The sequence below is a fragment of the Siniperca chuatsi genome, linkage group LG16 (genome assembly GCF_020085105.1).
Source record: "Siniperca chuatsi isolate FFG_IHB_CAS linkage group LG16, ASM2008510v1, whole genome shotgun sequence".
NCBI classification, from domain to species: Eukaryota; Metazoa; Chordata; class Actinopteri; order Centrarchiformes; family Sinipercidae; genus Siniperca; species Siniperca chuatsi.
In genome coordinates this window covers 16840089-16858829 of record NC_058057.1, presented here as the reverse complement: position 1 = coordinate 16858829, position 18741 = coordinate 16840089, and the positions used below count along the sequence as shown (strand labels likewise).

The window sequence follows — 18741 nt, the reverse complement described above, 5'->3', positions numbered from 1 at the left end:
CCTTAAATCTCAGTTTCACATTTGGATGTACCAGCAGGATAAGTGACATTGCGTCTAGTTTGGAAGCCAAACATGGTCCAATATGCAACTTGCACAAGTGGGATGCGGAAACTTCAAGCCTACAGTGTACATACACTGAGAACAGACTTCAGTGAAGTAGGAGATATTGTGTGTCCAGTAGGTAAACTTCTGAATTGAAAAATATTTGTATATTCATATATTCTGGATTTTTCTTTGAGGGAAAGGAGTAGATGCAATTTTGTAACTTTTTTTTGTGGAAAATCCATATCAGACGCAAATTACTATTCCAAGCTGAGTATTTGTGTGTCTTAAAACATGTTTGGAGGGGATCTTTAATTATGTTTAATTGTGAAACACAAAAAACGTAGATTTTACATCTAGAGTATCTGCTCTCACCTCTATGTTGTACAGGAACTGGAAGTTGCTGGGTCTGCTGGCAGCCTCATTCACAGCTTGGGCCACCTCTAGGGAACCTCGCCCGCCCTGTGCCCAGTGATGACATGGCACAGCGTCAGATGCTCCGCACTCTTTTGCTAGCTGACACACAAGGTTGATCTCTGCCTGGGTGTCAGTCCTAAAGGATCACCAAGAAAAACGTTGTTAGCAGTGCTCGGTGGCCATGACAACAAATTACATATTTAAAGACAAAATGAAAACAGAAATGGTGCTTGTGTGGACCTAAGGAATGTGTGGATTATCCCATTACTACTGTTTAAGTCTATTAATTTGCTGTATATTATGGAAAAGTTGGTGACTCAACTTAGGTTGTGTTTTTGTGGATGTGTGTCTGCATGCATCTTACTTGAAGACGTTGAGCGCCACCACGACTGGTACCCCAAACAGGTGTGCTATTTGGATCTGCTTCCTGAGATTGCTATGGCAACCACCTGCAACTAGGCTCAGATTCTAGAAGATAAAGAGAGAAGAAACAAAGCAAAAGGTCAGAAAAGTATTATTGTAATTGAAGTAGTTGAAATTGAAAAAACTAACTATAAACTGAATCGCCTATAAAATGTACTACAGCTGGCTGTCTACCAATGCACATTAGCCATCATGACATAACTTGGATAAGGGCATGTGGCTTCAGGATTTCTCCCACACCACAACACACTCCCTTACAGCAACAAGACAGGTTTTGTTCATTAGGCTGCTTCAAAAAATGTAAATACAATGTAGAAGGGAAAGAAAGCACTTGCATGTTTTGCAGCCATAAATGACACTGATGCTGTCCAGTCTTACCACTAAATATAACAAAGCGTAATTCAGGTTCGGGGACATTGCGTGTCATTCCCACTTTCTCGCTCCCCTTGCTTCCTGTCACATCTCTACTGCCCAGCCAAAAAAAAATCCTCAAAATAACTAAAAATAATTTTTTAATCTATGGAAGTTCCTATAATACTGAACTTATACACCTACAACATAAAAGATTATTTACGGTCAAAATGAAAATGGCAAAAACAATTCGTAGTATTCTACAGAATAGGATGCTAAAAACCCCAGCTTGGTATGTGACTCAGTACTGAGGATAGGTTTTAATTACATTGTCAGGGAACAGGGAAAAAATGCTGGGGACCTCTACTTTTGCCTTCGTTGCCAAGTAGTTTGCAGAGATATAATTTGAAGGGTATGACAGGAAATTCGCAAGCCCAGTGAAATCTTACTTTAAACGGCTTCATTTCCTATTTACCCATTTAGCTGGAGCTGTCCAAACGACATAATAAATCAGAATTTATGGCATTCAACGTGTGTCTTGTTAGCAACAATTAGTTTTACTTCTCTGATGTGGTATATTGTTAACATTTGGAGTCATTATACTTGGTCAGGGATTGTACTACAGCACGTAGGGTTTTTCCATGGGCTCGGGTCGGTCCGCTTTAGCCACGCAGTGCCAAGCCATGCGTTTCCACTACAGCCTCACAGCAGGAGATAGCCACACTGTGCTGCTGTGGTCCTGCTTGGTAGCAGGGCTGACCACAGCCAACCCATGACGGTCTCCTCCCCTTAGCTGTGTCTTCAGCAGCTAAACTCATTTGTTTCTGTGCTGGAGACTAGAGTGAAAGCTCTGTTTTAAAAAGTCTCTCTGTGTTCAGCTCTCAGTACTTTTGTAGCTTCTACCTGAATCTCTGTGGTTTTGAGCTTAGTTTCACTTTTGTGTTCCTGTTTGTACTTTCAGATATCAGCCTTATTTTACTGTTTACTGATCGCTTTTAGTCATATGGAGCTGTTACAGCCACAGTGAGCTGAGAAGGACTGCAGGCGACAGGCTCTTATTGTGGTTTGTGACTAGTATACCTCCAACACATCGTTAAGGTAAATAACTTTACCTTGCTGGGCTGTGCAGTGGATAAAACACAACATTCATGGCCTGGCCTGGCCTCTCCTGTTATGGAAAAACCCTCAAAGAATAAGACTGGTAATATCCTACTGTATACAGTTATTCATTTATCATTCTCACATTGTATAATACTATGCGCAGAAGCACATTAACAGCATATTGTGCAGCTACTCCAAGTCTGACCGCAGTAATCCAATCTTGCACTGTGTGTGTGTGTGTGTGTGTGTTTGCGCGCAGCCCCAGGCTCAGAGCAGTAAGGCCATATAGATCCCATAAATTAATTTCCCTAGCTCTGTTTTCCCCAGTACTTCTGGTTCTTGTTACAGGCTTCACAATTAACTTATACTGCTTCATTATTTACTCAGCTGAACCTGCCTGAAAGACCAGTGTTTCTAGCCAGATATGAACATGCACGCATACAGACTGCTAAGGCCCAAATACCCGGAAACCGCATGCAAAGGTTCTATTTGTGCTGTTAATCAAATAAGTGCTCTTAACCATGTTAGTGGGTGAAGTATTTATGCATACAGGCGTGGAATTAAATGTCCACGAGAATACAGCTGAACGCTTGAGGCAGGTTGAGTACAATCTGAAACTTCCTTTACTGCATCACACACAAATCTCTTTAAATGTGTCAAATGATGGCTCATTTCCCAAACTTTTCCTGGTTCATACCACACTTGGCCTAAAGGACAAACTAGCAAAAGGATTTGATAAGTGACATGTAATATTGTGTGAACTGCGTTGCACCATCTCCATGCACCTCAGAGTTATCCTGCTCTTTTACATCGTTACAGAAAGTCAGGGCTGTAAGTGGCCCTAAGGGCATGTTGGGAATGTCGAGGGCCACAAAGCTGAACAAGGATGCTGTCTTGCCACCCATAGTTCTGCATGGCTGCCATGGCAGTTCACTCAAAAAAACAACACACAGACACACCACCAAATAGTGTTATGTTAATGAGCATGTGATCACATCCGGACCTTTATGACTAAATGTAATAAAACAGGCTCAGCCAATTATTTTAAACTTGATTGGAAGTGACATAACAACCCACGAACTCCTCAGCTCAAAAATGTTTACACATGTCTCCCTCATGTTTCTCTTTTTATCACAGTGGCTATGCTTATTTTTGTACATATTTATGTGCATTTATGCATATCTATATGGCTCATACCTCATCAATGTACTCTCTAGGAAGAGGTGCGCCTGCTGACACCTGAAAACACACAAAGAAAACAAATAATCACACACTTCAGTATTATATCACATCCAACAATGTATTATTTTACTTTCCAACTAGTTTTGCTTCTTGGACACATTCATTTTTAATGAAGAACTGCTGTTTTCTTGCCTTGTTCCTTTTTTAATGTTTTCATGGAAAAGCCTTCAAATACTGCTATTAATTTGTGGCATTCATTTCAGTGAATGGGATGCAGATCAAATTATCAAGAAATGCTATGCAGATTTCTATAATTGTTTTAAATTGTATGAATGTGGATCATTCAAGTTATTTTTTTTTCATGGAGGAATGCACAAACATCTGCAAGTTTCCAAACAAAACTGGAACATTAGCCTGAGCTATCAGAAATGCTCTCTTGGCCTTAAATGCCCTTCTTGTACCTCATGTTTGGAATGGGATCATATAGCTACTGTAGGTAATCTACAGTATGGAGGTGTACCAGGACAGCATACAGGCAGAGAAATTGACATATCACTGAAAAGTTGGTGAATTGAGTAGTACCACACAAAGGAGAATTGAGCCCATAAAATGGCCACTGAAACCTTCATGCAGCCTTGTGATGTGTCTTAGTAGGATGCACTGTATACATCTGTTGTTTGTACTGTGGATGGATATGCCTTAAGATGACTGCGATGGCCACAGCAACAAATGGTAATATTATCCCAATTCACACTCACCTCATTAGTTTGCTACCTACACAGGTTCATTTCATTTGCAATCAACCACATCCGAACAGTTAACATCACAGAGTTTGTTTGATTTGGAATCTGTTTGCTTTTAACTTACATTGTTTATATGAAGTGCACACATTTTAACACTGTAGGGTTACAGAGGTTATTGTCTGTTATATTAATCATTTTTGTTTCTGTGGTTGTTGAAGGAGGACCCTTCCTGGTGGAGCAAAAGGCATGGCTGAGGGCTGAGGACTCAAAGGCCTTGTTCAGCCCAAATCAGTTTTTTTTGCCATATACAGATTGTTTTTAGGAAGCGTGGACAGCAAGAAATCACATGAAATGCGATTTCTGCAAATTGGATCCAAGCCACATTTGTAGGTGGTTAGAAATGCGATTCCAATCGGCTTTCTACAGATGCGTCTCAGTCCGGATGCTGGCTGCTCAAATCGGATTTGCAGTGTCTATTGCGTCACTCACAACATGACACACAACAACGTCAAATCCAGAGTGACGGAAGTGCATCAGAGCGGCTGAGCAGAATCCATGCTGCTTCCAAAGCTGCTAGTAGCAGAGCGGTATGGAGGACAACACAGAGAACAGTCTGTGGACAGATAAAGGCTTCTGTACATTTCTCATGCTTCCGCGTTGGATAGCCGCGTCACCAGTGTACCTAGTAACTGACACCTAGGTCGTTACCACAGCAACCCATGCAGATAGGTTGGTGATGTCTAGACACACAAATCACAGTACGAACAGTCTATTTGAAAGATCAAATTTGAGAAACACATCTGATTTGCCTGCAGTCTGAACTAAGTCTTAAATCCTGGAGCCAGTTCATCGGGCCAAACCAGGTGCTGCCATGTCATGGGGGGGATTTGGGTTTAGTTAGTTTAGCTTTGTATTTAGTTGTAGTTGGTGTTCATCTTGTTTACCCTTTGTGTTTTATTTGGTTTGGCCAAGCCACTATGTATGTTCCCTCATGTCATTGTGGGAGGTCAGTTTGTTCAGTTAAAAGGTCCAGTGTGTAACATTTAGGAGGAGCTATTGGAGCTATAATATTTCTAAGTATGTTTTCATGAAATTCTTGGTTTATAATGTTTTTGTATTTGCAACGCCTACTTTCAGTGATTGTATAAACTGGTTAATCAATTTCTATTGAGTTACAGTTCTGCCTTTTTCATGAAAAGCATGTTACTGTTTATGTGGGGTGATTAAGACTGTGTACATGACAGTGTCACATGCTAGTTTAGGTTGCTGAAAACATCTACGCCATTGATTATTAAATTCTACTACATCAGAGAAAATGTATGGATAAAAGCAAGGCTGCAGGACCATATATTAGATATTCTAAGGCAGCATTATGGAGAGAAAAAAAGACAGAGGTGGCCATTGTAAAGTTGTACTTAACCAGTTAACCATCACATCAGCCTGTGGTGTTTTGTTGACTGTGTTGTGTTAACTTACATTTGGGCCTCCGCCATGCATCTTTAACGCTCGCACAGTTGCAACCAGCACCACCACATTTGGCCTCAGCCCTGAAGCCCGACATTTGATGTTGAAGAACTTCTCCATCCCGATGTCTGCTCCAAAACCAGCTTCTGTCACTGTGAGGAAACAGACAGGGAGTTTTTATAAAGCAGAAAAAAATAAAACTTCACCTTTCTATGATTGAATGAATGCATGTTAAGACTCTGGTCAGCATTCAAACATAATGTAAGCACATACTTTTTAAGCAATGTTTTTTCCCCCCATCCCTTTTCCCCATCTTTTGTTTGTGCTCTTTAAGTAAAGACTTGCCAAATCAATTCTCTGCACCAAACCACAACTGTAGCAGCAGCAGCAGTGAGAAGAGAAATTTAAATAGGTAGTGAAGTTCATGGTGATAGCTGACAGACTGACCTGATCTTGAGCCAGTCATCTATCTATCTGTCCTCTCTACCTCTTTGTTTAATACCATTTTTTTCCTCGAAACACCTTTATATTGTGAGTTCATCTTTAAAGAATCATGGGAATAAGAGGTGAGTCCGACTGCATTTCTATCTGAAGAGTAACACTGTATTGAGCAATGGGTTCACTGTAAGGGCTCTCAAAGAGTCAGAGGGCCACTGATATGGACAGCCCAACACACAGGCCTCTTGAAAGGGTTCCAAACAAAGCAAATAGTCCACTTGGAATGACAGCCTTGTTAAGATAAGGTTTCCTGTTACTTGTTGGTTTTATGTGTGTGGGACTGTGCGCATGTGTGTGACACCATTGTACTAAAACATTTTCTGGTGGGCCAAAACTAGAACTTTTAGAGGAAAGTTGATTTCACACCTTTCACACACTTGTTTAGTGAGGTATTAACACCTTCTGGTATATTTTCCCATTTAGGGCAGTCTGTTAAGCCTTGTGGGAACACTGTCATTTGAACCCTGGAAGGGGAAAAAATAACTGCACGTACACCACCAAAAAAGGTGGGCTTCCAAATCTGCTTGTGTGTACTCTGGTGCTGTTTGTTTGTAATGAAAATACAACACAAAGCAGGCTTGTGACACTTGTATGAATTCAAAAGCTAAACTAAATAAAATGTATGTGACATGACATGCTGTTTCCTACCCCCCATTCTTGCTGCCAGTTGGCATTTATTACAAATGAAGCCCAGTCATAGGCCTTCAAGTCATAGGAATTAAGTTTGTTTAGATTTCTCCCACAAGTCAATATAATGTAGATGTCTAGACTAGTCTGTCCATGTGAACACATGTTGACAATTCATGGTGCATTAGTATCAGCTGAATCCTATATAGCCTACACATTAAATGCAAAATTAATATTTTATGCTTTCAAACTAAAACACCACTCATGCCTAAAAAGTCAATTTCATAACCTTAAGACCAACAAAACTTGTCCAAAATTAAGTGTAACCACAAACATAAAAAAGATGATGCTCTGTCAGAAAACAAGGCACATTTTAGAAGAAAACAAAGTCATTAAATTACACTGAAATCAACAAGGAGATTCACACACACACACACAGAGAGAGAGAGAGAGAGAGAGAGAGAGAGAGAGAGAGAGAGAGAGAGAGAGAGAGAGAGAGAGAGAGAGAGAGAGAGAGAGAATCAGAGTACAGTTACATAAGAACTAGACAGTTTTACAGTTTTAAAAGGGGAAAAGAGTGAAAGGGTTGTTTAGTTTAACAGCCAAGGCTTAGTATAGATATGACCATTGTATTATTCTAATAAAGATCTATTAGTTTTTTTTGAGTTATATCCCACTAGAGCATCAGTTTCTCACTGCAACTTGGGAGCAGGCCAAAACTTCTTCACTGAATTCACTGGGTAGTCCAGCACAACCATTTCCACTAGTGAAATCTGACGCAAGTCCAAACCAGTAGCATTCACCTTTGTCTGTATAATCTATGCATGGGCAGCCTGTGTGTGTAGGACACAATGACCAACAGCTAACCCTCTTAACATTTAATTTAAAATCAAATTCAATGAATGTGATAAATGATGTGTACGTCTTTTACGTGCTTGTGTCTATGCAGATTTTATCTATACAGTAAATGCACACTTAGTGCAGTTATGCTGTCAGATACAGGAATGATTTGTATCAATTCCTTATGGATGTTCCAAAAATAAATTTACTATGAAATCAACAAAGAAGAAAATGATTAAAAACATTCATTGTTTGGTTACAAGAGAACATTATACACATGGAGCCTTTGGTAAGAAAAGAGGGATTCAGGCTTTAGTGAGAAAACAAGTGTTTCCATGAAGAAATGCATCACTCTGCCCTGTGTGGTTCTCTGCATTACTAGTTAAAGTACAATTTATTTTATCAGAGATGCAAGAGTAAAAACAGTGCAAGGAAGGGGGGAGACAAGGAGTTGAATTAGAGAGACGAGAAGATCTTCTGAGGACAAGAACAAGAGGAGAATAGTGAAAATGAGAAAAAGCATCATTTTATTACTAAGACTTTTGGGGGGCCTTGGCTCCGGGTAAAGAGCAACAAACATAGCCTGAAGGATGAGCACAAGAATGTAACTAGACTTTATTTAACCACAGACAGAGTGTAGAGTTTCTCGTTAGCACCACACTAGAGCTTTGGCTCTGAATACTGAACCAGCCTGCCAATAAAAATCACACTCTTAGGTATAGGATTTGCGGATATGTTCATAAATTGTGTGATATCCCACAAACTTAGCACAGGACTACTCATACCACACATGCACACTAAGGCAAAGCAAAGCATAAGCTGAGGGAAAAGAATGGAAACAAAGACAGCGAATATATAATGACAGCAACTACAACAAGCCTTCCACTATGACATTACACCAAGCAGGAGATTGACCCCAGAGGATGTCATGAGGAAACACTCGCAAGCTTCCTGCTCTGTGTGACAACCTTGAACTGTCCAGAGAATGAGGGGGGGAAGAAGAGGTCGATGGTGTTGTGAGTGAAAATAGAGCTGGATGGTGTTACTACCAGTCAAAGCATTGGTATCAGCACCCCTGCCAATAAAGGCTTTAGCAAAAAGGCTGGAAAGTAGGCTAGATCAACATGAACATCTACTTTCCACAATAAGCCAAAATAAGCCAATAAGCAAAAATAGTCAATTTACAAAGATATAAAACTGAGAAGCAAATCTTTATATTTGAAAAAGGCTGTACTTTTTGCCTTTATCTTAAATGATTAACTGATCACAAAAATTGGTGTTTATTAATTATCTCTTGACCAACTAATTGATTAATCTACTAATCATTTCAGTACTACTTCTAAATTCATACTATCACACTATGTGGGGGCTGTATTTACCATGCATTTGCAGCTGCATTAATGCACTTGATTGCATATTAATTGCTGATTCTGATTTACTAACCTGTGCATTAATGCACATTGTATGCAGAGGTCTATAATGGAGAATTTAAAAGGAAATTTGACTAAATTATATAAAACTACCAAATGAATCAGAGTAAATCTCTTGACAATTGTGTCTTTTAAAACCCAATTCCGTATGTTTATAAGACTCCTGTAAGTTTAAGACAAGTTAAAGCAGGAACTGTATAAGTCTTGAAGTGGTGTCAAAAAGGGTGTAGAGCTTGAAATGTTTTACATGCTGAATATATAATCGTTTCTGAGGCCAATTCTCTAAAAGCCCAAATGATTTGTTGCTTTAGTTTAAGGAGGCTTTGCGGTGTGGGAAATCTTAGTCAGTATCAGGGGGTTATATGCATTCAATACTCCAGTTAATGCTACAGGAATCCCTCACATCTGGCATGTGGATTTCATCTCCCAGCAGCCCCTCCAATAGCAGCATTTCTCCATTTTAAGTTCAGATTCCAAAGTGACTTGAAAAACCCACAATAATACAGAGCACGATGAAGCATGGTATGAGTATGTTCATACACACCATCACAACCTTCACAGAGTTCACAAAGAGTTCATGTACTTCCTTTGTGACATGAGAGGAGCTTTCAGAGATAATTAAACTGAACTGTATATTACTTAAAGACACTGGGGTGGTTACTTTAGGTTCAAAGACTAAAAGAATCATTTCGGTTTAATACAGTTTGGGTCTAATTTTTGTAGTTCTGGCCATTACTTTTTCATTGTCCTATTGATTCCTATAGTAACATTGCACACATCAAGTGAATTGCTGAGACTTGTTAAAGCACTGACATTGCTTTAAAAAAATGCAAGATGGGGCAAGAAACAGGAGCAATCAAGTAATCACTTTGTCATCCTGATTTTCCATATTGTAATTTTGCTCTTTTGGTCTCTCTACACTGACATCTATTGCATGTATGTCCGTCCTGGATAAAGGATCACTCCTCTGTTGAGTTTTTCCTGAGGTTTCTTCCATTTTTTCCACAGTTAAAGGATTTTTTTGGGGAGTTTATCCTTATCCGAATCGAGGGTCTAATAGAGCATGTCGTATGCTGTACAGATTGTAAAGCCAAAATTGTAAATTTGTGATATTGGGCTATATTAATAACGTTGACTTGATATATAGGTTTTAAACCTGCATTTAATGATTTTTTTGAGGCAAACAAGCTGTAAACACAATATTGACATATTATCACCTTCTAAAAGTTGGTATGACAAACAATTGCTTATTTACACATCCAACATACATGAAGCAACATTAGCATTCGTTGTGTTTCTGGCCTCCTGGCATATGTAAGTCCTTTTAGTTCTGGTCTGGTCTCCACCAACTCCTGAGAAAAAGTATCTGGGTCTTCAGCAACTAAATACTCCACTGTGTTCACCAGCTAGCAGCTAACTTTATCTGTCTGCCGTTTGGTGCTGAGCAGGTAGCGTACAGTGTATTTTTAAGAGTGCTTAGTGACCCATTTCACATTACGCATAGTCATTTGATCCTTTGTTAATATAAAAATATTGATTAGAGCAGCTTTTAAGAAACCTACAGGTTAGCCAAACTTATTTGGAAGAGAAAACCGAGGTGAACGATAAAATTATTACCCAAACAGTCTGTTGTAAATCCATTACAGCCTACAGACTATCCTTGTTTAACTTGGACCTAATGGACTTGCTGTAGTTAAGCAAGTCCTGTTTCCTGTTTAATGAGTTATTATTACCGACGTTTCGAGTCCGCTTTCCGTTTTACCTTCAACTAAAGTGGTTTAGATAATCTAGCTAAATTGTTGCCCTATTTACAACCTATCTGATGGTCTGAGAGCTAATTTCTTGTACTGTCAAACTTCATGATAAAACTAGATCAAACAAAAAGCTTAACTTTGCTGTCGTGTTATTCTTTTCAGTGGTACCAGTTAAAAGAAGGCAAGGTTGGAGCATCAGAGAAAAGAGCTTGAGAGTGAGGGAGCGAGAGGGGGGTACATGCATCCCAGCTGCCGAGAGAGGAAAAGGAGGGAGGTCGAGTTCCTGGCATACCTGAGAGTCAGGTAACAAACACACAGACGGGGAAGGGAGGGTACGAGACGGACAGATGGAAAAAAAAGTGGGGTGGAGAAGTGGAGGAATAAAGTGCATACAAGCCTGCCTGCTTCTCTGCTCCAGTGTTGTGAAACCCAACTCTCTGCTCACGCTGCCTACACATTTGCCCAGCTCACAGATGACAGCCTGTGTAAATTTTGTGTATGCCCAAAGAGTCACCCTTCTCCTTTTACCTATTATTGCTCTCACACAGAAAACCTGTCTCATACACATAAATATAACCATTGACGATATTTGCATGTACATCAAATGCACTTGACAAACTCAACAACACACACACATGTACATTCCAAACATATTTCTGCAGCCAAAGTAAATGAAGACAGAAGGACAGCAGGGAGATAGATAGACAGATAAAAATGGAAATACTCAAGTATGCTGACGTTGAAGGGATTAGTGTGGTTTACTCTAAAGCATTCCAGGGGCTCTTAAGATTATGAATTAGCTTCCTTCCTCTCTCCTGTGTTTTTTTACGTAATCTTTCCACCAGTTTCCTAAAAAGTTACGCAGACATCAGAGCAGCACACTAGTCAGCCAGAGGCAGGTAGAACAGAGCCAGAACCAGAACTGAGATGAATGTAGGCTAAAGGTTGCAACAGCAAGCAAGCAAGCTGAAGTTCAAGGCTGGAGTAAATTGTAAATTATTATTATTTTTTTTTATTATGCAAAAGGTGATTCACAATCAAAATACAACTCTATTTACACATTCCATGACCGAAAAGGAGCAGGAAGAAAAATCTTAATTTGCCTGCCCCTTACGTAAAACATAAACAAAAGAAATAGATGGTCTGTCCATTACAGTTACTGAACAACCAATACAATACTTACGGTAACATGAGGAAAAGTCTAATTATTCTTTCTTAATACATTTTCTTGAATTGAAAGATATTAATACAACCCTTTAAATCATTTTGTAGAGAATTCCATAGTTTGATGCCAACCACTGTAGTATATATCTGCTTTAAAGTAGTCCATGCATACTGATGCTTAAAATTCTTCCACATCTGGGGTTACTAGACTCTACAGTTAAAAATCTTGGTGTCTGTCATCCCCAAAGGTTTTGTGGTTGTGCATCTGCCTTGGCTTGTGTGGTTGTGCATGATCTATATGTGCGGACTGTGTGCTCTTACCCACAAAGCCGTCCTGTCCAACCAACTTCAAAGCCAGCTTGTCCGCCAGCACTGAGGAGTTGCCATGGGCGATGTTGGCAAAGGGCCCAGCATGGACAAACACTGGTGTACCCTGCAACAATTAGAGGGGCACATAAACATGCGAGAGGAGTTCAGAAAACAGTGTAACCCACAGCAACTCACCAGACCAAGTTTCAATAAGGACTAACCAGCTCTTTTCATGCTAACATCTTTAAGAAACATCCAGAATAAATATTGAAGTGTGGCTGCACTTTGGCTGGCACTGTGTTTGTCTAAACAGTAGGCACAAGTTAAGGGGTACTCGACTGGCATGCCAGCCTGACTGTAGGGAGTAATTTACTCCTCTGTAGATTTAAGAGCTCAGTTTTCCATCAGGAGTATGCTGAACTCAACCTTGTTAGTGACAGGAGTTCAGAAGATCTACCTTTATATATGGAATAATTACTTAAATCTTAAAATATATGAAACAACAACATAGTTATGAGAGTGTGCAGTTATCTCTTTGGGTATGTCATGTGCTATGTACTTAAACCACTTTGATGTTGTACCTTTGATTTAAGTCAGATGTTCAGTTCTTGTGGCCAATAATATGATCTCACATTGATTTTCTACAATGGCACCTAATAGTATTTTCATCTCAACTGGGGTGAAACTCTGCTACTATTGGCTAAAACTCACAGCTGCTGTTAGCGTGTAAGCAGCAGACCTATCCTGAAAGGTTTGCGGGCAACAGCGCTGCAACGTTCGTTCTAAATTATTCAAAGATATGCATCCAGCTTAGACAAGGCAGAGTACGGTTGCCAGGGAAAGGTCTACTCCTCAAGACCACAATCCTTCCGTTGCACTCATGACAGACTTTAAAAAGGGAAATCACTGAGAAAACTGGTCAAGATGAAAAGCGAGGAAAGCCAACTGACCCATTGTTACACTGCATGTGAATTCCTTGAGAGGGAGGAAAAAGGAAGGATGGGAAGGCTTTGCATGATTTTCTAAGCTTTTGTTTGCATACCTCTCCCTCTGCCTGAATTAACAGCCTCCCTCAGAGGAGTAAATCAGCCATTCAACAAGGCTCTGACAAACGCTGCCACTTGTCTATTTGTCTATGTAAACTAGTGGTACAGATTACAGTAGCATCTAATTGCATGAAGAGGAAGAGGGAACACATGGAAAAGAGAGGCAGGTAAAAGGAAAAAAAGAGAGTAATATATAATATTATTATATAATATATAATAATGACAAAAAACATCCTCTTATTACCGTTATCCATTCAATAACATGTTCCTCTGTTTATTCCATTGGAAAGTCAACACACGTCATACATTACGTGGATTTCCATGTAACTCTTGAACTTTAACTTGACCTAGTTCACACTCTTTCCACATCCTTACATGTGGGAAGGCGATTCAGGAAATAAATAAGCCACAACAGAGTGATGAAAGTGGAAATAAATGAAAAGTCGAGTGTGTCACCTCTTCAACTGGTAGACAAGAGGATTATGAAGACAAGGGAAACGAACAAAAACAGGAAAATGGAGATCATGTCACTATTTCCTCTTCTTGTGCATCTCTTGTACTGTCCACTACACCAGCTGCAGACCAGTGCTACACTAATAAAATGTTCCCAGCCTAGATTTCAGACAGCACAAGGATTCAAACCTGAGAGCCTGTAGTCACAGGTCTGATTGTCTATGCTATGGTCTACTGCCTCTCCCTGGGAAAGATGCATGCAGTTCGGTGAAACTCCACGTAGACAGGATGTTTGAAAAAGGCACAGAATGACTGAGGTCTGCTTAATAGACACGTACACAGGGAGTGGGTTCAAAAACTATCCCTTTGCCTCTTGTGCTATGTCTCCTCCAAACCATTCCCCATCTGAAACAACACAGAAATGCATGCTCTAACACACACACACACACACACACGCACACACACAAACACACTAGCTTCCATATGCCAACTCTATTCTCATATGTGCTTCTGTATTCAATATACACAATCACAAGCGAAGAGGGCATAAAGGGCACAGGCTTTCAAGCTCAATGGAAAATTCTCATGGAGCTCTGAGGTCCGGTCGGTCCCAATACCAGTTCCCTGACCAGAATCACAGGAAACCCACACAGGAAATGGTTTCACACAACAGAACCGCAATGCTTCCTCCAAAAAAACAGAAAGTAGCCAAATCTCTGCTGCATACAGCACTTCACCCCCTCTACACCCTCGAAAACACCCAGTCTTTGTTTATTTTCCCCACCCAATAGCCATGCAATCAAGCTTTCTGTTCAAAACCAACTAAGAACAAACAAACGAAAAACAGCCCTACGGCAAAAACAAGTAGCAGAGGCATGACTGCTAACATTGTAAACTTTAATGACTTAAAATCAATCCAACAGAAAAATACACTTAGCTTGTGCAGCAAACCTTTGGCCCACAACCCAGTGTCTCAGACTCAAAGTGAGAAAAGCAAACATTGAGAGCATCAACATCAAAAATAAACTAAACGCCTTCGCCTGGATGTACAGACTCCAACACACTGCCCAAACACCAGAACAGCCAGATAAGTCATGCAGCATCACTGTTAAAGGAGAAAACTGTTGTTTCATGGATAGAGAGGGAAGAAGAATGTCTTTTAGTTTAAAGTTAAACTTTAAAAAATAGTTTTACGAGACTGGCCTGTTGGCTGCCTTACCCATTAGGTGATGAGAACTTAAAATGTTCCCCTGAAAATTAAGTGATGTCTATATGTGGTCCCATAATCACAGAGGTGTGGACATGAGTATTAAAAAGTAATTTTCCAATTGTATTTACAGGATTTTTAGAGGCCTGAAAAAGGGCAATTATCTTCTATTTCACAAGAAAAAAAAGCAAAAATTTGTAAAAAAAACAAAACAAAAAACAACACAATTTTGTTAAACAGATTTTTTTCTCATTCCTTTAATCATCTTGTGACCCTCAGATTTATCTTGGGGTCCCAACCCCAGGTTAAGAACCACTGCTATACACTATTCTGAATGAACGAAGTAACTAGCAGTATCTCGATAAAGCGAGAAAAAGACCATTTTTAACACTTACACTGGTTTAACAGATAAATGCCAAGTCAATTTGACCAATAATGGTAAATTTATAAACAAATCTAATTATTTTTACACAAGATATGAAAAATATAGGGATGTAACTGACAATTATTTTTTATTATCAATTTGTATGCTGATTATTTCAATTTTAAATGTCTTATTTTGTCCAACCAACAGTCTAAAGCACAAAGATATTCAGTTCTTACCATAGAAAGTTGAAAGAGATTGCAAATCTTCACATTTGAGAAGCTGGAAACAGTCAATTCTTGGCATTTTTGATTAAAAAAATGACTTGAATGATTAGTCAATTATCAAAATAGTTGCTAATTCAACCATTCATTATCAGCTCTATCAAAAATGATGTGATATATGAACTACCATGGACTACATTTCTGTATACAGCCGAATACATGAATATCACTATGTATATTTTATGCCTACTGACACAATGAGTGCAGGAAGTGAATGATACCAGTCCCAGGCTACGTGGTAGATTTAAAGACTACATCCTCATCCTTTAGTGGATAAGTTAGTTAATGGGTTCTATAAATTTAGTGCCTCTTTTAAGTGCTTTTGCTGTGCCAGAAAGGCCAAAGATCAAGACTAGATGTTTGGTTTATTATCAGTTCATTCAATCCATTAAACCTCCAAACTCCACTCCTCTCCATTTCTCATCCATCACCTCGAGGGTTGGGTTTTTCCCTCTAGCACAGGGACAGCTTAGGGTCACTGATGGTATATGCATGTGTGTTTGCGCATATGCAAGAACTGTTTATGTGCCTGTGTGATCACATGTCCACTCAACTAACGGTAATGTCTCAAAAGCAAAATGAAAGCCAGATGTTGTGACAGGCATAGTTATGGAATCGACACACCAGTCGTCAAATTAAACGGTTTCCTTAGGACAGTATGAATCTGGATTTGCTGTCTGAGAGCTCCACCTGCCCTCTACACACTGCTAAGCTGCTATAAAGATAAAGATCCTTGGGAGGAAAAGGTCAATCTATAATTATTTTTAAAAGCCCTCAGTGGAGCACTTCTCCTTTCTTTTCTCTGACAGCAGAAGTAGAGGTAGGTCTAATACACACTTCCAATGTCCCTGTGGACTGCCAACCTATTTATTCTACAAGATATTCACCGAAGATGCTCAGTTGAGCAGGATAATGGCTATTTAAGTGGGGTTATGTGCGTGTCTCACCTCGAGGGTCTGCATCAAAGTGGGCTTGATGGCATCTTTCATTAACACCGCCAGTGCTCCACTCACACCCTGACAGGGACGAAGAAAGAAATATGAGGGTGGCGGTTGGAAACAAGAGCAAGTTATTATGATTCAGACAAAAATGTAACCTCCCTAATACAAACAACTGATATTTATATAAAGAAGGTCAAATGGTTGTCCACTACAGATGATAAATGGCACTACAGACCACTTGTAGGTTTCTGTCCTTTATGCTTTAACACTGCAAGTAAAGCTTGCTTCCCAAAATATGCCTCATCAGCAATCTGAACACACTAACGCACATATAGTATACATACAGTCATACACTGTATTCTCACTGGGGCTGGCTCTGAGGTATGGTGATGTTTTTGCATCCAAACTAATCAGAAAGACTAATATAACTTTATAGGGGATCCTCCTCTATGGCTCTGAAACAACACAGGCCGCAGTCTTCTGTGGGAAACCAGAGCCAGCCGACCCCACAGATAGATCTGGTGAGAGGTGCGAAAACTGTTCAACATCGTAATTGCAGGTTACACACCTAGATTAGACGTGTTGTTTTGAAGAGAGGAAGTGGTATGTTAGTGTGTCTGGGACAAGTGGGAATTTGGAAATTTTGAAGCTGCAAGTTTCACATGTTTTGTACACATGCATACCCAGCATACACAACACCATAGGTTTCCCTACCAAAAATGTAGGACAATCCGATATATAACACACCTAACCTTCACAATTCTTTCTGCATGGTAATGACAGAGAAGGTCTATTAATTTATCTGAACTAAGACGGAGGAAACTGGAGCTGACCTAATACTTTCATTGAAGAAATTCTGAGATGTAGCGATGATAAGCCAACTGTGAGACTGTCAGGTTTAAAATTCCCATGCTTTCTGAATGAAAAGACCACACAGGAACACACACCAGGTCCTCTGCGGTGACAGGCTGTCCAGAGCGGCTGGTCCCCACCACCATGCGCGCCAGTCTGTTTTTCATGTCCTCCAGGCTGTCTGCCAGAGCCAAGATGGCCATGATCTCGCTGGCCACTGCAATGTCGAACCCAGTCTGGAGTGTGAGAAAGGAAAATCATACAATGTCAACCAAAAGGGCAACAAATTGAAGTATTTGTTAAGTGGCCTGCAGCTGCTGGATCTGAATATTCAGATCCATTTACCAACCATGAAATAGACAAGCAAAAATTCTGTTGTCTGCTGGCTGTTATTGTGTGAAATCATGTGAAAGTTTGCAGCTACAATGCAAAGCAATAGGTTTACACTTTCACACTAAAATAAATGACTTTGTTTTAATAGGTGGTGACTGCTTAGTAAAGAATAACAGTTTGAGTATATGATATTTCTTATCCCTGACTGACTCGACCACAATGTGGGAAGAAAGTTGGCAACTTTCTACAGTGACTGGCAGACAGAAGATTATCTAGACACCATAGTCACCAGCTTTATCACATGGGCAAGATAATACGAATCTTATGAACATGGCCTAGTTTTGGAGTGACGACTTTGTAAAAACTTTTTTAACTATGAACACATTAAAACTCATTTCTGATGCGATTTTCTGTACTGATTTATGTCAAATGAACTGAAAAAGAACAAGACAGAGAAAAACAAGAGAAAATGAATGAGTGAGGTCTATCCACAGGGAAGAGTACGGAAAACCAAAGAGGTCTCCATTCCACGTCACAAAAAAAGAAACATAACTTAAACCACATCAATCCAACAAGGAACACAACATTTCTATTCCCACTCCCAGTGATAATACCCTGAGGGGCTATAGTGTATCCAGCGCTGGAGGAAGGTGGAGGACAGAGGAGTGTAAGGGAAACAGAATGGATGGCGGTAAATGTAAGCATATGCTGAACTAGCTCAGAGGCTGTTCCAGGTGTGTGTGTGTGTGTGGATGGGTGGGTCATTTTTCTCCTTATTTAAACATTTGCTTTCACTTAGGCCTGCTTGCTTCCCATTGAGGTGAAGTGTTTATTTACAGGATTTCATTTAGCTGTCATTACGACAGACATATGGGTGAAATACATCTGGGCTTTATCATAGACAGGGATGGAGGGT

At 39.8% G+C, this 18741-nt stretch overlaps 1 protein-coding gene across 2 annotated transcripts in view; it reads right to left on the bottom strand.

Moving 5' to 3' along the window:
* Nucleotides 1–18741, bottom strand: part of mthfd1l (methylenetetrahydrofolate dehydrogenase (NADP+ dependent) 1 like) — a 44418-nt gene that overhangs the window by 9886 nt on the left and 15791 nt on the right. For both annotated transcript variants that reach the window (XR_006374940.1, XM_044169407.1), the window contains exons 18-24: nt 17588–17728; nt 16647–16715; nt 12358–12469; nt 5736–5875; nt 3532–3573; nt 824–927; nt 418–595 (exon numbers count right to left, since the gene is read on the bottom strand). Coding sequence is in view for 1 of the 2 variants with exons in the window: in XM_044169407.1 (XP_044025342.1) it covers nt 418–595; nt 824–927; nt 3532–3573; nt 5736–5875; nt 12358–12469; nt 16647–16715; nt 17588–17728 (786 nt within the window). In the remaining variant the exon portion in view is untranslated. The remainder of the gene's footprint in view (nt 1–417; nt 596–823; nt 928–3531; nt 3574–5735; nt 5876–12357; nt 12470–16646; nt 16716–17587; nt 17729–18741) is intronic.